Genomic DNA, 23,704 nt, shown 5'->3' on the forward strand with positions numbered 1-23,704 from the left:
GTCACATGACGGCGCGAAGGCGGCGATGCGCCGCCTTCGCGCCGCTTCTGACGATTTGTATGAAAGACAACTTTACGGCGACAACGCAGTGGGACACAGCGATAGATCAGGCATTAGCCAAGATTGCGGCAGGAAGTGATGTCAGAGTTTTGGGTATCGAAACGATTGCGAACTGTTGCACTGACCATCGCACCGTTTTTACGTCGATTCAACAAATTGAATAAACGGTTGACGCACCACGCCACCCACGGGTCGTGTCCTCATTTCTGAAAACACGGCGCATCATGCAACCAACGTGTCCTATCCCCATTGGTGAACAATTTATGCACCACGCGAACCCTCGCGTCGTGCCGTAATTTCTAATTTATCCTGCGCTAGCGCTCGATGTTCATGTTGGACAGCGTCGAATGGTTTCAATTTGGTTCTTTCATCTAGACAGGTCTCCTGGGACCAGCCATGGATACGGACAGAGTAGGACGTCATGATGCATGTCGCAGTCCCGCTGTTCTAGAGGACTCTGACAGCGGCGGGGAGTCGTCCTGCGATTCGCCAACATCTTCGAAATACACTTCACAGGACCAGCTTTTGACCGGACCTTTACTAGAGTTTGGACCAGCTTCGAAGGCCCACAGAACCAGCTCATCAGGCAGAACCTCAAAATCCGGGGCTTCTAAAGAAGGCCTCGACGCGGACAAGGATGGAGACTCACGGGTGGCACGGAAGCGGAAGTCTTATTCCGTCACAGAAAAGCTCGCCCTTGTGGCCGAAGTAGAGTCCGGGCGAAAAAAGGCGAGAGGGATCAATTAACTTTGATTTTGGTGCATGTACGTGGACACTAAGAAAAAGTGTGATCATCAACCGCTTATTTTTTGTGTTAATCTTATGAACCATTCTGTGTTTTGGTCTATATACGCTATATGCGCCTATACGCGCGTTATATGCTATATGTGTGGTATATTGCCCACCCTGTTTATTTAGCCTGCACAGAGCACTTTCTTCTTGCCTTGTGGCGCGCATTCATTTCTGTACGTGCGAGGCGAAATGTCTATTAATATGACTAGTAAGGCCGAAAATGTGGCAATTTTTGTCGCCGAAAGGATAAATCCAATTACGGTAAGGTGGCCGACATTTAACACTGCGCAGCATGCGCCTCTTACCACACAGTTCCTCCGAACATATATGCGAGAACGTAATAGGTCACTTTCGACTTGCAGCGACGCTTTGTCTGCATAGCTTATGGGTGTTCGAAAGCACAATAGGGGACAAATTTTGATTGCAATTTGCCAAGGTCTGACGGGAACGTATATTGTCAGAGGAGCTGTGGCAAAGACTAGCGGATCCCCTTTTCCTTATTGGCGACGTTGTGCAGGTGGACATCTGTCGCGAATACGGCATTTCAGCCTCCACCCTAGCGAGCATCACCAAGAACAAGGAGCAGTTCATGGCCGCGTTCGAAGAGAGCCGGCTGAAGGCCAAGCGATTACGCAGGGCCACCCGCGAGGACCTGGATCGAGCGCTTCTCCGGTGGTACCATCAGGCCACGGCGTCGGGGACGCCAATCAGCGGACCGCTCCTGCAGGCCAAGGCGGAGAAGATCGCCGCCGACCTGGGTTATGAGAACTGCTCGGTGCCCAACGCGTGGATCGACCGCTTCAAGAAGCGTCATTCGCTCACCTACGCCCGCGACCGTAAGGAGGTGGGCGGCGACATACCCGACGTGGACACGTGGCTCAGCGCGTCGTGGCCGCAGCTGCGCGCGGGCTACTCGTCCTGGGACATCTTCAGTGCTGTCGAGACGGGCCTCTTCTTCAGGGCGCTGCCCAAGGAAGCGGCCCAACTGAGCGGATGCAGCTGTGACCAGGGCCAACTGGCTCAGGACAGGTAAGCGCGCTTCCTTTCGTGGTCAAGCTGAGTCGTAGCTCTGGTCAGGTTACGTTTAGCTGGTTACTGAGGGATAATATTTAGTTGCTGCTAACAGCGTAAGGAAACAACGCTAGTGCTTACCGATAAAGCAGTAGGTTGTGTCATTTTGTGTAACATTTTCGGCAGAGGTCAGAGGGAAAAAATCTAGGGTACGCATGGATCGACGTATCTAGTTAGTCGCCGCATGCCCTAGTCTGCTGTTCAGCTTCCTTTCCCCAATGCGTATTTGTAGTTTTATATTTAGTGGATCCAGGAAAAAAAAACTGTTTGAATTCAGTACTTTGACATAATCTCGAAAAACAGCTGGTTTGAAATCGTTTTGAAAAACTGTTTTCATTTACACGTAAAGTATTTTTTATTGCATACCCTTAATAGCGACGCTGCATGCTTGAGCAATCGAAAACGCATCTGAGATAACAAAATAACCAGCTTTTTCTTCTCCGTAGTGGAAGGAAGAAGGAAGGGGGGGCGGGGGGGGGGGGGGGGGGGGAAGGGGGCTGTTCTCGCCAGATCTGCGTGCGCGCTTGGCTGCCTCATTAGGCAGGCACGTCTTTTTCGTTTTTTTTTTTTTTGTGCGCCTCACTTTGGTAACACCTTGCGAAAGAAACGTTAAAAGGGATTTTTTTGCGTCATTGAGATGATAATGATGCCACTATTTTCGATTAATCGCGCTTAATAGTGCTATTAATAACAATAATCTGCTTCAATGAACGCGATAACAGATGATATTGCTTAACAACACATTCGCTTGAAAAGAGTCTGGACTTCTGTTCCAGGTTCACAATCTACCTCTGCTGCAACATGACCGGGGACGAGAAGCGTCCGCTTGTGGTTGTAGGCCCGTCGCCGCTGTCCCACAGCTCCCTCCTGCCCGGCCTGATGTATGCCGTGAATGACAGGTCCTGGATGACGCGCAAGGTGTTCCTCGAAGAGCTGCGGCGCTGGGACCACGAGCTGGAAGCTCGCAAGCGGAAGGTCCTCCTGCTGGTGGACCAGACGGCCTGCCACGAGGTCGGCAAGAAGGCCAACCTGAAGAACATCTGCTTAATTTACCCGCCTCCTAACACCAGGGGCTTCCTAATACCACTGGACCACGGCGTTGTCCACTGCGTCAAGCGGAACTACAGGAAAGCGCTCCTGGTACACACAGTGCTCCAGGAGATACCCACGGTACTTCAGATGCACGAGGCCTTGCGTCTACTTGCCGTGGCTTGGAAGGGCGTCAAGGACCACGACGTCAGGTCGGCCTTCGGAGCCTGCGGACTACACAGCATTCACCACCTGAACGACAGTGCCACAAAGGACGAGCGGGACTCCGATGACGATCCGCTTGAGTTGTGGGCGTCTCGCTACGACATTCCGGAGGAGCTCGTCGATGGAATCGGTGAGTTCGAAAACATGGACGAGTTTGTGGTGACTTCCGGAAAATTACAAAGTGACCTAGGTTGGGACGAAAACCATCAGTCTTCAACCAGTGTCGACGGCAGTGTGATGTCGTCAAAGAAGTGCGACACCGTCGCCCCGTTTGAGGTCCTGGACGCCGTGTCCTTGCTGCTTAAGTATTGCGAGAACTCGCCCCATGGCATTAGCAAGTGCGACGCCGAGAAGGCTGCCGATGGACTCATCAGCCTCCGTACCAGTGCACAGATGGTGGCCTTCAAAAGGACATACGCTCTTAGTGCTGATTAACGGCTTTTGTGATACCAATATCTGCGTTACATGGATGAAGGGCATTTTGTTTTTATGCTTCTTGAAGAGGCTGCTTAGAGCCGTGTGACAAGTAGTGCAAGTGCAATTTCCGCACAAGTCATTGTTACTTTAACAGAGAAGCTGCGCACACGGAGGTAATAAAAGCGTTTTTTTCTTTGTTGACGTTATACTGTTGCGGTGAAACAACAAAGGGGGTGTTTATTTACAGTGATGATGGAAGCGGACAATGTGAGGACTGTGAGGCCTACTAGCTCTTAACCCCATGGTCTCTTTCTCTTCTGCAGCCAAATACGCCGCCGTCGTCAGTAGCGGTGCAATATTGTTAATTCTGCATTGTCATGGCGCCTGTACATTATATTTAAATTCAGTCAAGTTCGATTTTTCAGAGCATAAATGATTAATGCAAGGCAGTTTCCTGCGATACCTGTCCCGCATACAAAGCTCATTATACCTCTGCTACGACCAGGGACCGCGTCACATTTTCATATTTCTTTAATACGCTACTATCCGTATTCTTGGATTTTGCCGAGGTAGCTCTGCGAAAAAACAAACAAAAAAACGCAGTTCCTGTAGGTGGTTACAGCAGGTGCTCAGATCCTGCTAAATCACTCAGCGCGTCGGATGTCGCCATATTCATAATTTCTAAAGTTGCACTAAAGGGCTCAGTTAGTCTTCCTTCATCGTAATAGAAACCAAAAACACCCGTTAATTACTTAACTATACACGGGACAAGTTGTAGCAAAGTAGTGCCAAACGGGTACTAACTAATGCTCCCGTGCCGAGCCGAGCTAAACCGCTTATTTCACATTTTCGAGCACACTGTGCCAGTGGCCAAATTTATATGCCCTTTCGTGCATACGAAATGCAAACAAAGAGAACTTGTTGACTGCTCTCGTTCTTTGCCTACAAAGAGTTGGCAGGTAATCCATTGGCTATAGGATGGTCAGTGGTCATGACTGGTTACGTTAGAAAGTGTTACATGAGCACACAATTTGCACTAATGTAGATGTCTGAAGAGGCTCGGCTTCGCTCGTTTGGTGGACCGTTGCGCGCGTTTAAAACTGGTTATAGAACTGTTGCACAGCAGAGGACGCGTGGCAGAGCGGCAAGTCCAACAGTACGTGTATTAACTGCTTCTACTAGAGTTATAGTTTAAGGTATATGCACAAGTAAGACAAGATAAAGGAGCAATGGATAACTCGCGCTTAAAATCATGACCTTCGTTTTCTCTCGTCTCTATCTCCACATGCTATGACTACGAACTAGCTCAAAAAGCATTAAAATTATGATAACGTCCCAACGGACGATATCCCTTTCGCGGTGATCCGAGACTGGCATCAGAAACGACTGGCCGCTAATGAAGGACACCTTCAAATGTCATGATATATCAGGAAGACTGTCCAAGCCATTACGGTCGCTTAGACTTTGGCGAAAGATTTACCGTTGTATATGCCACAGTGCGCAAACGAACATTGTTATGAGCTTGCTGCGCAGTAAAATAATTTTGCAGCCTTGAAAAATCATGCCACTTATGGAAATGGTTTTAGAGAAGGGCTACGAAGCATTTTGTGCCAGATTAAAAGGCCAACAGAGAAACAATCGCGACTCTTCTTTCGTGGCAAATATGCCGTCAAACTAATCTTCCCACATGTGTCCGGATGTACTAATCAAAGCATGCAGATACATTTTGTGTGCGGATTGCAATCCTAGAACTTGTGGACTAGGTGTCAGATGCGAACAATCTAGCTTTTTTCTAGCAAAAATTGAGTTCTGATCTTTTGCACACTACAAAACACCAGATGTGGAGTATATACCGGAAATTAAGGTACCTGCCTAACCATGAGCTCGCACTATACCGTGTTCTTTGTTTTCCCAGTTTTGATCTTGCCTCTCTTTTCCTTTTCCACTAGTGTTGTCATCGCGTTGTTTCTACAACCTTGACTGCTCAGATAACAAGTACAATTCCGAGCAGCAAGGGTCCACAGATAGGATAACAGCTTGAGCAAGGGATATGAGTCAACACAGGCAAGCTTCCTGCAAGCGTTGTCCGAGAACCACACTCGGTCTCTACTCGTGCACAGTCATCTTTTTGAAAGCTGGGATATTATGACCTGACCTGTACATGTTCAAGAGATGCTCAAATCTCTCCCAGCTTTACTTTTACTTATGAAAACAGAGGAGAGATTCTTTTCTACGTGTCTCTGAACACCTGAGTGGCAGTAAGGTCCACTACCTTGTCCAATAAGAGTGAGTAGTACGCAGTACCGATGATTTTTCCTAACATATAACGGCGCAGCAACTTGACTGTGTGGAAACGTTCACATAAAGGAAATTTTCTCTATGCTGCCTTTTGATAGATTAGGCTGAGAAGAATATGGTGGATCAATCGGGATTCGTTGAAACGGTCGAAGTGAGATTGACAGCTCTGGGAAGGAAGAATAGGTCAGAGAGCATAGCGTTAGAAATGCGGGCACGTTCTATGTCAAAGGCTACGCCCAAGCGATGTGCCAGGAAACTTTAATGAGGATGGCAGTCCCGCCTCGTTTATATAGTGTGTGACGCGTTGTGAACTAGGCGACAAAAACTGAGTCGGCTTTACTCCATTTTGTCGCTTCGTGGTTATATATATGCCAGGTAGGGCACCACTAAATTACATTGTGAAAGTTTTGTCCAAACTACAGCGTAGTCTGCTCTGAAAGCTTCTTCACACCATTCTCTGGTACAGCAAAGCTAAGTAACCTGAATATTTTGTTTTTCATTTAAAATAATCTATGGTTTATGTAGAGCAGCCTTAAATAACCATAGTCATGAATGGCTGTCCATAGCTCCGCCAGGTGCCCAAGGTGATGCAAATATGGGCAGGTTACTGCATTCAAGTAAAATACAGCACAAGACTCGATCTGCAATAAAATTTTAGTCATTCATTTCTTGAACTTGACACACCTATATATTTAGCAGCACCTTTTTTACACCTATATATTTAGCAGCACCTTCTTTCACATAAAGAGACATAAAGAGATTCACATAAAGAGATTTACATAAAGCAGTAACCTAGAACCTCGTAAAAACGTTCGGCCACCATTGTCCACGAACCTGCTCAACAGCAGTATCCCCGGTTACTGTGTCACGATCAACTACAGTGTCTGGTTATGCAAGGTTTCTCCGGAGCAGCACCAGCTGTTCCAGTTGCTCGTCGCTGAATCGATGCCTACGCGCCGCTTGGATGGCAGCAGTGACGGACGCAACGTCCTCCACGGTGGTGGGCGTACCGCCCACCGCGAACACCGACATCGCCAGCTTGGCCAACAGTGGGAAGCGGAGCTGGTTCGCCTTCCAGTAACCCAGTGGAGTCACGTTGTCCTCCGTCGTGTCCTCTGTGAGGTACAGGGACAGTTCCTGGCCCAGTGGGGTTGTCGGTCCGGGCTGCTGTGTCGTGGAGCTGTCCATGTTGCGGATGTTCCTGAACAGCTTCTGCCCCTTGTTGGTCTCCGGGTCGCGCTGCACTACAGACGTAGTGGGAGGGTCGAGGTTTAGAGCGGCCCGCTGTTTCTCGATGGCCTCTTTCATCTTGCACGCAGTTTGCTCGTCGCACCATGCGATCTTGAAGCGCGGGTCCAGGAGGGCACCGGCAAGCAGCACCGGGTCGTACCAGGACTGGGCGAAGTGCGTGTCCATGCTACGGAGGAAGTTCTCCGCCATCGTTTTCAGCTGGAAGCTATCCCGGGCCACGGCGCGTGTAAGGCTGACCTGCCCAGATACAATATTTTGAAGAGGAAATGAGGTTGAGGTTAGCCACCATATTCACCGTCATTACCATCTACACGAAGTCGACTACTCGTTCAAGACATAAAATCTCGCAGCCTTGAAGCCATGCTCTCAAGCTATTTCTTCCCCAGCGACGGCTGTTAAAACTGTTTTTGATAGAGAGCCCTGGGCATTACCTTCGACACTGTCTTAATGCGTCAGTACTTATGCACGGGTGTCAAGCAGTGCTGAAGTAGACGATGAACATGTTTTGTTACATGAGTGCCCGTGCCGCAGTTTACGCGATATATATGTTTAAATCAAGTTTATAAATGTTTGAGCTCTTTATTTCTTGACATATGAAGATAAACTAAACATGCATATGAAATGCTGCTATTGCCACCGTCCCTATTTCTTCTACATCAGATCACTCGTGCCCAAATGCCTTTCTATCTTTGGGGATTTGTCCCATGGGCTCTTTTACTGCCCGACTGCTGAGCAGTCATGTTCTGACCACTCCTCTCCGACCAAGCCCCCCCCCCCTCCCCCCACATTTCTTTGTCCATAACCACATGGCTCGACTGGCTTGGCATTTAAAGGGAAGGAGTATAGGCTGTATTTTTTTGGCTGCTTGAATATCATATGTTACTTATCAGTCACAAGCGCATAACGTTTTCTTCCAAATACGGCATGTGTTAGAGGGCTAGCACGTGCCTACAAGAACAGAGCTTTTCACGCTACCAATGAAGTGGAACGAAAATATGAGTCGCCTTCCAGTTCGGGTTTCCTTTTAAATCAGGCTATGCATGCGTCATTTAAAATTGGCACCAGCAAAGGAAAATCAGTAGAAAATTCTCCCCCCAGAGTGAGGACCTATCATTACCTGCAAGTTTCTCAGCGCTGGCAGCACGAGCCCCACGGTCTCATGCGGCTGGCGCAGTGCGTTAGTAGCCTCTTCCAGGGGCGCCAGCACTTCCAGTAGATCTTGCAGAAGGCTCACGTCAGCCGCCGTGAGGCCGACCTCCTTGCAGGCGTAGATGCGCTCCTGCAGGTCCGAATGCTGCGTGAAAACAGAGCACAGCTCGCGCAGGCACTCCAGCTGCGAGGTCCACTCCTCGGAGTAGCTGGACGGGAACGGGAACGAGATACCCGTGGCGCCCGCGATCGTCGCCGCGTCTTGGGCACTCCTCTTGATGCCCGCCACCACTCGGCTGCACCTGGCCACCAGGCTCAGCACGTCCTGATCCTGCACACAATTAAATGCGGAATTTATCCGTCAAATAATAACTTCGGGATCTCTGCCGCGTTTGCCTTGTGGCTGTGGTGGTCCACTGCTCTTTCTATACCGAAAGTCGACCTAGACAGCGTTGAATGTATACAAATGAAAGCCAAATCGCAAAAGACCCATTTGCTTGGTGATGGGAGCCTATCGTAAACTACCCCAGGCGGTCGAAATTCAAACCGAATTCTTCCTTAAGGAATATCGCTGAATTTGTGTGCACGCATCTTTGAGAGGTTAAAACCTCGCATGCTACCAACAACACTGGGAGGAAGGAGTAGCACTTTGAACGCATATAATACGAAGAGACTGTCTCACATGATCAGAGTACTTTTTGCAGTTCTAGTCATATCTCCCAGCCACACAACCAGAACTCTTCAGAAATCTTTGAAAACTTTCTTCCTGCTCACAAAGGCATTTCTTGTCTTGCCGAGGTCGCAACACAAGTCGTGACAAAAAGTCGTGACACACGTTCTTGACAAAGAGCGGTTTCATTAGGCACAACCATGTCGGTTTCGCTACGTTGTTAACGTGTACTTTTCCAGACACTGTTACACAGTACATCGACCTGGCTTAAGTTTCAAGCAAAGAGTAAAACATAATTGCACAGCGCTACAGATGATCGCTCGCAATTATTCCGCACACCTAGGCAGCGGTGATAACATTACAGCGGCGGCCATAGTTCGTTTAGGTGAATAAAGAATTCAAATTCAAGCGAAATTCAAGCAACAGGTATTCTGCGATGCTACAGTTACGAGATGCCCCGGCCAAATATCTCGCATATACAATTATGTCGAAAGACCAAGTACAAGGATTGCGGTCTTAGTGCTAATACTGCATAAGCACTGCTTTTACTGATCCGTCACGAGGACTGACTATTGCGGTGCGCATCTTCTGCCTTCCAACTTAGGTATGTCGTTCAGAACAACCCACCACCAGCTTACCTACTTCCACCCACCACAGGGCCTTTACCCGCTAGAATCCCCTGAAGCAGTGAAACGAGAGTGTGATTACGAATTCGAATTCAAAGAAGCCGTTCAAGTCAGCTGCTCTCTAGAAGCACCGCCCTCGCCCCCCCCCCCCACACACACAGACAGAAACACACACATCCGCCTTCTGAGAAGGGGCCTGTCCATTCAACTCCAGCCGGCTAACCTGACTCTCCAGAAAAATTGTCAGTTTTTAAAGCCATGGCTTATACGAAAAGCATTCCCAGAGTCGGAGCATCGAAGTAATGAACGAGTGCGAATCCAAATGCGTTTGCAGAACTGTCGCATGAAGTGTTTTGTGCTCCCCGTAAATTTGTTTTTCCCATGAACGCCTAAAGAAGCGGCATCGTCACGCATATCACCGACCAATGCCAAATGACCAAATGGATTCGAAATGCAATAGAAATTTATGAAATATGGCCCCTGGTGTGTAAGTATACGCAATAAAATTGCCAAACATCCAGGCTACAAGCAGCTCTTTTCATTTTGTCTTCACCGGGTACCCAACGGCCATTAAGATAGGGCCACGCCCTTACAAAAATGGATATTGAATTTCTGTTACCCACGTAATGTGTTTTTGATGAGTCATCAACCACTCAAAGGAGATTCAAGATTCGATGTGTTTTAACATCATATCCGCAGCAGACTTTCCTTTGAGATCACACATGAAGTTTTGTGCTTGGAAAACGCAACAGTATTTTTGGGTAGGATCTTATGTGGAAATACATTGACTTTCTCAAATGAGGAAATGTATACATCACTAAGTGAATATATATTATTTCTTTGTTAACTGCACACTTTCAGAGCCCTATGTTTTCATTTCTGATTAGCATATGTAGCATGTTGCCTAAGAAACAATTTTTATGTGTTTTAACATGAGATCCGCAACAGACTTTCATTTGAGATTACGCAAGAAGTTTTGTACTTGGAAAACAAAACAGTATTCTTGTATAGGAGCTAATGTGGAAATACACTGACTTTCTCAAATGAGGGAAATTATACATCACTAAGCGAATGTATATTCTTTACTATGTTCTCATTTCTGTTTAGCATGCACTGTAAAAACAAAAACAACTTTTTGGACATTTGTTTCATTCAAAACACGCTTACACCCTGCGTCTTGGGTGTTTGTGCCATTGCAAATCACTTCTTGCCAAGCGAATGGGTGCTGTGGTTGGACAATATGCTTGAGGGTGTTACGGGCAAGGATATTTCTGTGTACGCGAACCGACGCACTGCCACACCGCCTCCAAGCTAACGGACGCAAGGCTGCTCCATTTCCAATGCCTCCTTGCACCTGCGAGCAGGCCGTTTTGGAGAGACCAGCAGGGGTACCCCGGCCTGCGCCGACGACGACGCGCGTACGTAACCCGAGTCGTGCGTTGACTCGCAACTGGACCGTCCTGGGAGCATGTGCGCGACCAGGGCACGAGAAGCAATGCCTTCTTTATAATGCATGATATTTTGCGTGTTTCTTAAGCTTTCGAGCTCCTTGCTCTGCGTATAGATTAGCCGAGCCCTCAGTCATCGCAACGCTTCCCGAAATGTTTAGATACAAATAAGATTTAGTTACCAGTAAAATAGTGTTGGCGCTGCTGCGCTTGCCGGCATTGAAGCTTGGTCGCACTTTTTTCCTTAAAGGTTCGTGCTACAGCTCCGTGTTCAGCGAAAATTACGCCCAAGGTAGCAACCACCGAAGAGCCAGCGCTGATAAATTTGCCAGCGATGCCAAACTCGACATGTTAAAATGACTGCAGTGGACAAAATAGTGCGCATAGGTATCTAGAACATTAGATGCAAGTTCTAAAGGTCAAGAAGTTGTAATTGTTAGAGCAGCCGCAATGGCCTGTACACTTCGAAACATGCTTCGAAACATTATGTCCCATTCTTATGAATGCAGTCCAGACATAAGTAGCAAATACGTTACCGACAGTAACAGCTCCCCTAGTGGCCGTCCAGACATAAGTAGCAAATACGTTACCGACAGTACCAGCTCTCCTAGTGGCCGATTGGTTGGCGTAGAAAGCTACGGAGTAAGAGGTACCGAGTTCGAATCGCGCCAGAGGTGCAGTTTTTTTTCGCTTAGTTTTAATTTTTTTTTATTTTTTAGCTTTTTTAATGTAGTTGAGGTGCTTCGCTACGTTTTAGCTTTTACTTTTTATCCAAAAGTGCTCATTGGTCAACACTCATGAACAACACACAAGAAATGCACACATTAGGTACCAACCAGAAACACGGTGGCCAACTTTCTTGTGAAACTCATCAAAAATGCATCAAGAAAATGTATAGAAATGTTAATGTGCATGATGAGGAATGTAATTACCATTTAATCAGAAACTCATTAAGCTTTTTTGTAAGGGCGTGTGCGTCAGCGTCCGCTAAACCCGGTACATCACCGACTGTCTTTGCATAAGCAAGCACACTGCAACAGGCGATGTGAGAAAGCCACGTGCACGTGAATACCTTGTGCAAAAACACTTTCGGCACGCACGCACTCAGCCCGCAGGTGCTCTTATAAGGAGCTTACGGAGTGCCGTTTTTCCCTGAGGACACGGTCGGTAGTGTCGTAAGCGTGCTTGTTTTGTTCAGTCGGACGGCCACGTGCAGTTCCATTGCCGGTTGCCGATCTCTTAGTAGCCGCTAAGTGCATGCATGCATTCAATATGCTGAGCTGTGTACGGCTATATTTGTCAGGCTATAAACATTTCAGCCGAAGCGATCGGAATTACTAGGCGATAGCGTGGTTCTGTGCTCTCCTCGCTTTGTTCACTGCCGCTATTTTGCCCGGCATTCGGTCGCAGTATTAGACGTCAAAGATTAATCACAACGTTCTGCGTTATACATTCACGCATCAGTGATACATATTATATGCTCACGGAGCGGACACGTATGCTTTACGTTTTAACGCTCCAAGTTGTAAGCCACGTTGTACACGTTGTACGGGTTGGTTAAAGCGCTTCTGAGCTACGGTTCCCTAATGAAAAAGCAAAAGTTCTACGGGGAAATAACCTCACACAATCACATCAAATCGCATAGATTCTCATACGGTGCACAGCGTTATCAAAATAGCTCCCATAGTTTATGATAATGTGCAAGAGGCTATGAGATCATATGCAATTATATGCGACTTGTACATGACTTCGTATATGAACTGAGTGAGATTGTGTGATAAAATGTGAGGTTATAGCCTCAAACAATATTTTCACTAGGGTTGACAGGTAGCCACAAATTAGCCAAAAGCCAAAAAGACGAAGGTTCTGTCAACAACAGCAGCGGCATCCTCGATTATAGGAGTACGAACATCAAATATTGATTATTCTTGCCTTAAAATGCGGGGCATGACGTATATACATGGATCACAGCGTAAACTTCGCATAAGTTTGGAAAATAACTTAATACGAAATTTGTTGTTTAAATCTGATTCGTTTTTGCGCTTCAGCGACTGAACACCAGCTAAATAGCAAAGGGAAATTGGGAAACGCGAAGCCTCAAAGTGAAGAAAACGCTACGGTCACGGCACAAGCTCGAAAAGAACCCGCTTTCTCAAGCTGCAAGTTGATGCTGATTCTATGAAACATGCGAAATACGAGATGCCTATAAGGCTTATGCAAGCTGAAACGGAGCTTAGTTTATACCTGTTGTCAATGACTTTTGAGTTGTACTCTGTGTGGACATTCAACTTTACGAACACTCCAGGTCGTACAACCTTTAGCTTCTTACACTGTACAACCTATAAGTGTCCTTACCGGCCCAAAATACCGTAAAACACTTTGTTTCGGAACCTCACGAAAAGAATCAGGGAAGTTTATTATTTGATGCATTATTAGACAACCTACACTTCGTGTTTTTCTGGTGCAGCCTTTGATATTATTGTAAGCACAACGCTTGTTTTTTGTCTGACAGAAAACTAACTAGCCAGCTCAAGTTGGAGCGATAGCCACGCACATCAGAACACAGCTAAGGCTATCTTGCTCCCCGCTGCAATTTTAGAGATAGCACAATTGATGGCTATGTTTAACATTAGTTCCATATTACCGTGTACGCAATAATGTAGGAAAGAAGGTCACAAAATTACTGTGTCACTAAGCCCTAAAGTATGCGAGCTAGACAAAAATTGGAGGGACACTTAAGCTTCGCCTTAAGTGCCCCTTGGCACTTGAGGCACGACGCGATGGCGGTTCCATGTTTGCGTACCTACATAGACTTTGTTACTCTGCCCATTAATAATTCCTTAATTTATTCATCTAAAATGTATCTCACGCAATCATACAGATGTGCATGAAAGGTCGCCCGGCGTAGATGTAAAGCCCCGCATTAACCAAGAACGTATTAACGTGCCTGGTTAGCCTAGGGGCAACTTGTTTGACTCAGAATGAGAGGGTTCTGAAAGGCTGATACTGATCTCACCTTCCCATCTGAAAAGAGAAGCCCGAGTTGGCAGATACTGGCAAATAAGCGATTTCAAGCGGTCACGTGATATCGGGCAACACCTACCCCCAATCAGTTCCCGGCCATGCCAGCTACCAGAGTCATATGCGTGATTTTTCACTCATAACGCCAACGCCGGATTTTCCGGGGAACAAGACTTTAGTGCTATCGCATTAAAATAAAAAAAAAGCAACCATGGAGGACACTTAAACTCCGCCTTCAAAGTTATGACGCAATAGCGTAGGCTACCATGCTCATGCTACCCAAATATAAAGCGTCGCTTTAGCCAAGACGTATAAACGCACCTGCGTGGTACATGTAGGGGTAGAGTGAATGCAAGGGTCCTAGCATGCTGATTCCGATATCACCCTCCCATATGAAAGGAGGGGCCCAACTTGGCAGCTTTTGCCAAACGTAAAGTCAGGCAACCCTACGGCCAATTAGTGCGCGGCCACGTCACTGACAGTTATGATCTACCAGTGTCATGCTCGTGATTTTTTCGCTCACAACGAAAACGCTGGATTATCGCTGAACGGGGCCTTTAGCTCTGTTGCATTGTTAAATCACACGACTCACCTACAAAACAACGAATCAGATTGCCGAGTAAAGCGTTGGTCAAAGTGAAGGCGCACGCAAAGAATCATAACAAGCGTAGCCGCACAAGGGACGCACTCTCACCACGTCAAACGCGCTCCTGACGGCGCTGTGGAGGCGGTAGCTTGAGTTTATGGACCAGTTCTTTTCCATGGCGTCTAGGTCCTCGAGCAGCTCGTGTGTCAGGTCGAAGTCAGCCAAGTCCCGCGGAAGTGTCGCACCGCCATGGTTTTCGTCTTCTAGGGCGCTGCCTACCCATCCGGGAAACGAGAAGGCCTTTGCCGTGCGTGCGGGATTGTCTACCAGGATCCGGACGACGCGCTGTAGCGACGGAGGGTAGCAGGACAAAACAAAGAAAAACAAAATCTAAAGCAACAGAGGCAGACCTGCGGTCGCACTGGGGGAAGGTACAACCATTAGTTTCTTAATTGAAAAACAAACCATTACTCCATCAGCGACTAATTGCTATGAGATCAGGCAGGAGGAAATCTATGCTCGCTGTCTGCACTTATGACCAAAATATTAAAAGTGTAAGAGAACCGCACACGAACAGCGCTGGACCGGTGCCGTATCTTCTGATCTTTCTTTACTCTGAGCTCCTCTGTCTACCGTTATCACGAGATTCACTTACTCCTTGCGAAGACTGACCTTTTCTCACTAGGACCAAGTGTTGCAGATGATTTAATTTATTTTCATGTATCATACATGCATGAGGAGATGGGAGAAGAAGCTGCCATTCTGCCATTAATGCAGCTTGACTCGGCTCCCATCCCCTACACAAGAGCAGAGCATCAGGTACAAATGCACACGCGTAGCCAAATAAAAATAAGCAATAAATAAGTGATCGAACACCAATCAAAACAACAAAATACATTGAACTGCAATCAACACATGACTGAACTACAATCAACACAGTACACAGCTCGTCCAATGCTATCCCATTCATGATTTGTCCCAGCGAGCCTATGAGAGAGCTTCATCTGTGGACCGAGCGACTGGCGAAAGACCCTTTAAGGGGGCTTGTGTGGCAGAGCTGCTGCCTCTTACACCTTACGATGACGGCTGTTAAACGCTTCTTTTTTTTGCGATTGGCGTCGCATAACAGTCGAAGTAATGGAAGGGTGGCTAACGTGGAAGGCGAAAGAGAGTGCGAAAGCGGAGAAATGCGCAACCGAGCGGTCATGATTTTCCGCGGCAGCGGATTTCGCTCGCTCTTGCCGCGAGTGTGAACGACACATTAGTAGTGGCTTAGCGGAGGTGTCGCCGCACGCTTGGAGCGTCGGAATGGAGAGCAGAGCTGACGAGATAATCATTACATGTGCGAAAACAAAAATAGCGGTGCATAATTTCTGCACATATACGCCAGCGATTATTAGGGCCGCGGGAGAGGCATTCTTGGCTGAGTCGACTATTCATCTCTGTGGCTATATGCGTGCCTCTCCCAAATTATTTAGCTGGGTTCATCACGAAGTGAGGATAACTCACCTGTCGCTCTCGTTAAACACAAATAATAGTTTCGAGCTTTTTCTTTTTTTTTTTCATGCGGTAGCACAGAACAAGTCGCATTCGTCGATATGTTCTGCATGCGGTGACTGGCGTTTGGCAGGCTGCGGTTGCGGCTAAAATAGAATGAAATAGATCAGTTTATGGTTTCAAGTCAGCTTCGAACCCGCTATGACGCAAACAGACCACCTTCACTGGCCACTGCGTTCGACCAATTGCGACGCCTGCGTAGTCGAATATATCGCATGTACAACTGCCAGTCCATCACACACAGCGCTTTGGATGCCATCTTCATCAGCTTCCATGAATGCGCAGTCGATCCAGAACACACCGCTATTGCATTGTGCTCTTAAGGTGCATTGATCGGCCTCAAGTGTTTATAATGTGCTACCGTTAAGGCCACCATTCATCGCTTAGCATATTTTCGTCTGACGCCTGCTTGCCTTTGAAATTCCATGCTAGAACCGAACCCGAGAATAATGTGGTAGAGCACTTAATATGCATTCGATGTAACCCCGCCAAATCATTCGTTATGTTCTTTTATTGATGCGCGCGAAGAAGGCAAAACATTTAGAAACATTCGGTTCCCTCGCGTTGCTCACTGCGTACCTTATTTTCAATGTTCCACCTACGCAGCGCCTCTTGGAAGCTCCTGCGGATGGCCTCCACAGCGTCCACGTCCGCGGAGACACGCCTGAAGGCGATAGTCTTGGTCTCGGTCCTGAAACGCCGGGTCACGTACGATATGTTCACGCTGGCATACATTTCGTCCGAGTCGCCTAGCCACACGTTCACCACGGCCGAGATGGAGTCGGAGGCCCGGCCGATGGATGCCGAGAGGCTCTCCTGGAGCTCCGAGACCATCCGAGGAAGCAGCACGCCTGTCATCTCCTCCACCGTAGGAGGCTCGTAGTCGGGCGCTGTCACCTGCGAGGTTTGATTAAAAAAATTAAAAGAAATAGCAAATAGCTGAGATAACGGTACTCAGAAATTAGAAATTTCACCGCAGCTACTCCGGCATATTAGTTTTTTAGTTTTGCGATATGCTGACATGAATACTTTTATACATATCTGTCACATCTTAGTTAAAAGCCATTTCCCCATATAACCAATCCGAATGATAACACTCAGCCTTTTCCCATTACTTGGCTGCTATAATACAAAATGTCTGCAATGGTTTGTTGGCCCTCGTGAACAAGTCGGCACATGCGACGGTTGCAAGCTGCAGCGAATGCGGTGAGCTGTCTGAGCGGGCGGCAGCCATCGCCAGCTTATGAGCCTAAAGCTGGAACTGGGCCATTGAGACAGGGCCGCAGGTGATTTTGGCTTACGCAATCCAGGGTTGAGAGGCAGGGCAAATGCGCTACTGCGAATGCGCTACTCATGTGAATTTATTATTATTATTATTTTTTTTTTTTTTGCAATTCACGGGCTTTCTTTTGAGATCAGAAAAACGATACACATGAGGCTTCCTTTATCGTAAATACATAGAATAGTTGTTTCTGGATGCGTTCTCCAACTTTGTAAATCACATTATTGTCTAAAGTCAATATTAAGTAAATCAGAAAAAATAACCTAATGAACTAATTAATTATTTTCGAAACAGAAAGTGATCGTTGCGCGCAAGACGGCTGGTAGCTGTATGCAATTGATTTCGCTAGCCTATCTTAAATGTTTAATTTTTTAACCCCTGTTCAAGTTGGGTGGGACACCCGGTATATACAAGAATGATAGAAGACAATAGTCTGCGAGGCCAAGACACGCGTAGGAGATATAATTTTTGTTTTGTTTTGTAGTTGATGTAGACCAGATTTAGTTCTGCAATTTTATTGTAGCATTGCATAAAATTATCACCGCTTCGAGAGGGCTCGGAGGGTGAGATGGTGCAGTCAACGATGGGGCGCAGCGGAATACCAGGTTTGTAAATTTTGTGGAGCGCCTAAAAGCTGGATGGCGAGCCATTCCAGCATATCAGATGTAAGTAGAGGTGTTTTAATTGAGTGTAGCGGTTGAAGATGGACAGTAAAAAGTTTGTTTATTCGGATCTGAAGTTGAGAAGTCGGATCCTTATTTGATTAAAAAAAATCAATGCTGTTCTTTGATCATACATTTTCATTTAGTTCTTTATTGTTGATAAGAAAGGATGAAAGGGAGAGATAAGTTTCAAATAATTTTGCGCGCAATTTTCATGGGGCGAAGTAGCGTTTATCATCATTCGCCTAGTCGTTGTGTGCAGTATTTGTTGTCGGTTTTTTGTTGCCATACTTTGAGATATTTTTGCTGCAATACTGATGGGAAAATACCTGACTAATGTTTCACAAAGGTCGCGAGATAATGGTCAAAGTTGTGTTACAAGATAAGCGCGTCCAATTATCTGAGTGCCAGGAAGTGAGTCGAGCATAAAAGCGTTATCTGTCGTGCACAGAGACAAGATTCATAAACGGTATCGCGTACTCGACGTCACGCCGCTATTCGATAAACAGCCAACCAAGCAAGCCTGCTCGGTATTTAAAAGAACGTGTTCGATCTTCTAAAGGGCGTTTGGCAGAGTACGCGGGATAATACTTTTGCCAGATTTTCGCCTTTGATGAATGAAGTCGAGCTTCTATTTAGAAGACTGGTTGATTTAAAGTCGTTTATTTTGAAAACTATGGCGCAAGGCCGTTGTGTTGCAAATGTGGACACACATCGAAGTTCGATGCAATGTACGATCTATTCTGGTATGGCTGAACCCGAACAGAAGAGCTTTGTCAACACCCCTACACCACTCTGATCCTGCCCGTTTCACTCCCGCATGTAGCAAATATGAGTTGTGCGTCGTTATTTGGGAGCACTGCGACACGGTAATGTGTGTGCTGGATGTAGTGTGTGGCCCTTCAAATGCAGCATATATTGCCACTGTAAATGAGTGGGGTCCGAGCGGTGCTACAGCCAGATTAGTGCAAGAGGAAACCTTTTGCAATGAATTGAAATAGCGCACTATCGAAACATCACAACCGAAGCAGGAACTACATTCCAAGCAACCCCTTCCGGGGTGGCGCAGTGGTTACGGCGCTCGACTACTGTTCCTAAGGATTGCGGGATCTAATCCCGGCCTCGGCGGCCGCTTTTCGGTGGATGCGAAAAGCAAGGCGCCCGTGTGCTGTGCGATGTCAGTGCACGTTAAAGAACCCCAGGTGGTCGAAATTTCCGGAGTCCTCCACTACGGCGTCTCTCATAGCCTGAGCCGCTTTGGGACGTTAAACCCCACAAACCAAACCAAACCAAATCACTCCAAGCAACCATACACAATGGACACTTCTCTTTTACCTCATCTAAATCGAATCGCGGCCTTGGCGGCCGCTTTGGCGGCCGCTTTTCGACGAAGGCGAAAAGCAAAGCGCTCGTGTGCTGTGCGATGTCAGTGCACGTTAAAGAATCCCAGGTGGTCGAAATGTCCGGAGTCTTCCACTACGGCATCTCTCATAGTCTGAGTTGCTTTGGGACGTTAAACCGCACAAACCACAACCATCATCTAAACCTGACTCCATGTGCAGGGTAACCAACCGGGAATCACCATGGGTAACTTTCCCACCCAACCTGTACTTTACCTTTTGTCTGCTATCTTTACAGCACTAGAGTATCCTGGGGCGAAATTAGAACGTCATAGACAAACCTGAATGAACTGTGCAACTTCTCGCGCATATCTCTGCGATCTAGTACACAATACAATGATTAGAAAAAAATAGTTTGGCGTTTATACGCAATGAGTCAAAGCATTATACCAGCGCATAGTATATTGATGAGATACATACCCGCTGTAACTTATACTCGAACCATGTTCATAATAACTGAAATGCTGAATAGCTTGAAGTATATTTTGGGTAAAGAAAGAAGAACGACAGGCTCGCCAGGCGGTTGAAATTCTTCCCATTCATTTCATTTCCATTTCAATCCTTTCTCCTACAGCTTGTGTCAATGTTTGACTGAAAGAGTGCAAGAGATACTGATCGTTTCCTTTCCGATAACCAATTATCTAATAATGACAAGCCGAAATGGGGCCAAGCTTCCTACGAACCTTCCCCGCGATGATATTGGCAGTTGGCTTTGGGTTCTACTGCGTCCGGCATCTTTTACCTAAAGCACTGTTACAACGTCGTAGAGAAGTTGGCATGTGTTATCGGTGTGAACAAAACTGCTGGCTACGGCTCGCATGCTGAGCGTAACTTAGTGGAAATGCCTCAGTCTAAGTTATATGCAATAAGGAAATACAGCAAAACAACAGAATACAATTACGAGTCTTTTCGGCTTTTGAAGATGCACGAAATGCTTCGCTGAAGTTACTCAAAGAAACAGACCGTTAATACTCTACCGCTCATCAAAAGCCAACGGCATACTTGGCAACGCACCTTCATAAGCTGTAAGAATCCAGGCCTGTTTACCACCTCGAAGGGTTCCAAGTCACGCCAAACCAAGCCGAGCACGGCATCGCTGATCTCCTTGCGTCGGGTTCGGAATTCCCGGCAGTCACCGCCAATGTTCGGACTCGCCCTAGACGACGTCGCCGGACTTCCCACCGACGAACTGGACGCACAGTCGTTTACAATGCCCGAGTATTTACTACTCGTGGCGTGGACGGCCGTTTCACTCGGCTGACTCTGCAGAAAGCCCGGCGCGACAGTCACTGAGGAAACATCCATGCCCCAACCCGGAAGGCGCATGTTGTGTTGATGTTGCACCGAATGTTCGCTTTCCGGAGCCATGTCGGAGAGAATGTAAGTGTTCGTCATTGTCGTCGGGCTGTCGTTGGTCGTACTGACGAACACGGACCCCGAGGTTGCCCCGGTCGCAGGCAAGTCTAGAGTGGGTCGTTCATACGGCCCCGGGTGGGTTAAACTTGTAGAAACACTGCAAGCCGCGACACTTGATGTCGCCATCGCCGCCTGCCTTGGTTGGCCATTTCCAAGCGCCTTTCGGCGCAGTTTGCCTTCTTGAAGCTTCAAGGAGATCTCAAGCTCCCTCGGATGCTTCCTCTTGAGATGCCTAAGAAGGTTGGAGGAAACGCCGGCCGTGGCTCGGATGTACTCGTTGCACAGGAGGCAGGTGCCTATGAGCTTGGTTCCTTCGATGGTCGTTATGTAGAACCTCCGCCAGGAGGCTAGTGGTGCACCCCTTGTTCCCCACCGGCCTGTTGTTCTGTCCCCCACCGGGGCGTACACGAGGCCCGATGAAGCATTCGTAGTCGTTCCGCGATCATGGATGTCGACCACAAGCGGGGGAGGGTCTTCGCTGCTGAAATCGGCCATCTCGAAGCAGCTGCAATACTTCACAGAAGGCGGGAGGCAGACGAATCAATCAGAAGATGACGAGTGTTACCTTTGTTTACTGCGTACAACGACTTTCGGCGACACAGTGTAGTGGCTCGTTGACATGACACTGCGGACGCAAATCGGACGATACTGGGGGGTTTGCCGATTTTTTCTCAGCCCAAAATGTGAATCGCACTGTATGATGGCAAACCCGACGCTCTCTAGAATACACTGTTGATGACAGGACGCATGAGGCGCAACGCTCCCGAGTCCCTTTCACGATGAATGAGTTGCAGCTCCAACGCTCTCTGTCGACTGCTCTTTCCATTCCAAAGCGGAAGTTAATTCCTTTCCATCTGCTCTCTAGAAACTTCCGCCAAGCAACAGACAACTCTCACTCAATCAGAAAAAGCACTCACCCGCATGAATTGCGTATCTTGGCAAAAAAAAGTCAGTCTGAAACGCGCTCGCGCCGCCATGACGCTGCCAGTCCGCGATTCCTGCAGCGTTGCTTAGCAAGCCAGCCGCCATTCCTAATCAATGTCGGAGCTGCTCGCAGTGGACTCGCCGACCACGTCACGACGGAGCGAGAGCTTGCAGCAGCCGCCACGCCTTTGCCAGCCTTTGCGCGCGCCGCAGAAAAAAAAAAGAGAAGGTTGTTCCACCCCACTCTCCCTCCGTGTGACGTGGAATGGAACGGAATGGAATGCCCGAGCCTCGCACTCCTCTCTTCTTTCCTCCGCCCTCCATGATTCTTTCTCCGCGCTGCGACTCCTCCTCTCGAAGCGGAGGCTCCTCTCGTATCTTATGTTTACCTTTTGATTTTATCCGACGTAGACCGGTTGCTAGGAGCTGCAGCGGCTGTTTTACGCTTTCTTTTTCCTCTCTCGCTGGTCGCTTCCTTTTTCTATTTTTTTTTGTTCCGTCCGGAAGACCGTATGTCAGCTATGTCGGTTGAGCTCTGGAAATGGGCGCGCAGCCAGCCAGCCAACTACGCGCAGCTGCAGGCGCAGAGTGCGTCGCGAGGTGCCCGGCGGCGACGCTGACGCCAAGTAGCGGAAAGGCATCTTTGATGCGAAAACCCCTCACCTCTTTTTCTTCAAGTAAAACAAAACTTGACTGAGTTTTTTTTCTTTTTTAATCTCTTTGGTAATCCTTTCATCGCATCAGAGCAGGTCGTGACTTTTCCGGCATAGCCAACCGATCGCTGTCTATATTCAGCGTTATCACTGGAATTTTGGCGCTGTTTGCATGCAGCTAAGTGCTGGAACGACCTTCCAGTCTGCTCTGGTGGTAACAGGTTGCAGCGGCTCTAAGTCGACCTTCGGTGGCCACCGATGGCGATCATGACCTCTCATAATCATGGCTTATGAGCGGAGCTATCAATACCTACCTCTCATGCAGCGCTCACGATGGTGTTTGTTAGCGGAAATGCGCGAAAACTAAAGGGAAAAGTCTGCGGAACGAATTAAGGTTGATCACGCGTGAGAAGGCAAGGGGCTTTCTTACATGGCGCTGTTAATTTGCAAGCGGCTTACTCCTGCTATGTTCGATTAGCACTTGTAGAAGCCGTGGCTATAAGTAATGTTTGCAGAAACTCTTGACTTCACATTACGCTTCTTGGTGAAGCGCTATATCATGCAACAGCTGACCATTCAGTGAGCGGCCATGACACGTGTCAACAACCAACTTCCCGAGGGATGTCCATGATGAAGACCGTGATATATGTTTCGCAGGTTGGCGGGACAACATGGATATGAAGCACCGCTTTATCGAAGTCGTACCGACATGCCTGCATGGTTTGGGAGTAGTTCGTCTGACACGGGATCAAAGGGTTTAGGTGCGTTCCATTCCCATCTCAAATATGCTGCCGAAATTGGAAGCATCTGCAAATTCGGCCATGACGTCATCTCGTGACGTCGCGCAATCTGCCGACCAATCAGTGCCTGCTTTGTCACCTGGGGGTAGTTGGCAGGTGGTAAGGCTGAAAACTACCTGCCGAAGACACGTTCGTGATTTTCGGGTCATGGAAGCCGCCGAATGACACCACCGCCGGATTTTCTGTAAACGAGACATATAAAGGCTTTTAACTTAATAAATGACCTAGCAAATATAAATATCAAATTTTCGATAAGTTTGCACACGGTGGGAGAAATAAAAATTACGGCACAAGTGAAACGCTTCTGTGGCTTCGTGCCCCAATTTTTTGTTTTGCAGAAAACAGTGCCGAAATGAAAAGATGAAAT

General features: G+C 47.6%; 1 protein-coding gene across 2 annotated transcripts; it reads right to left on the reverse strand.

Moving 5' to 3' along the window:
• Window positions 1-6,607: 6,607 nt before the first annotated feature.
• On the reverse strand, window positions 6,608-22,047 carry LOC146178972 (zinc finger BED domain-containing protein 4-like). 2 transcript variants are annotated; one of them, XM_084578677.1, is made up of 6 exons: window positions 21,878-22,047; window positions 20,559-21,585; window positions 16,780-17,097; window positions 14,752-14,988; window positions 8,261-8,623; window positions 6,608-7,380 (listed from the first exon to the last, which is right to left on the reverse strand). In XM_084578677.1, exons 2-6 carry the CDS (start codon window positions 21,453-21,455, stop codon window positions 6,781-6,783), a joined length of 2,415 nt encoding a protein of 804 aa, XP_084434803.1. In that variant the 5' UTR covers window positions 21,456-21,585; window positions 21,878-22,047; the 3' UTR covers window positions 6,608-6,780. The 2 variants fall into 2 exon arrangements, with proteins under 2 accessions (XP_084434803.1, XP_084434804.1); XM_084578678.1 differs by lacking the exon at window positions 20,559-21,585 and having other exon boundaries at window positions 21,878-22,043.
• Between the last annotated feature and the right edge of the window lie 1,657 nt (window positions 22,048-23,704).

Source organism: Amblyomma maculatum, chromosome 9 (assembly GCF_055883805.1).
Source record: "Amblyomma maculatum isolate TAMU_Amacu chromosome 9, ASM5588380v1, whole genome shotgun sequence".
Taxonomy (NCBI): domain Eukaryota; kingdom Metazoa; phylum Arthropoda; class Arachnida; order Ixodida; family Ixodidae; genus Amblyomma; species Amblyomma maculatum.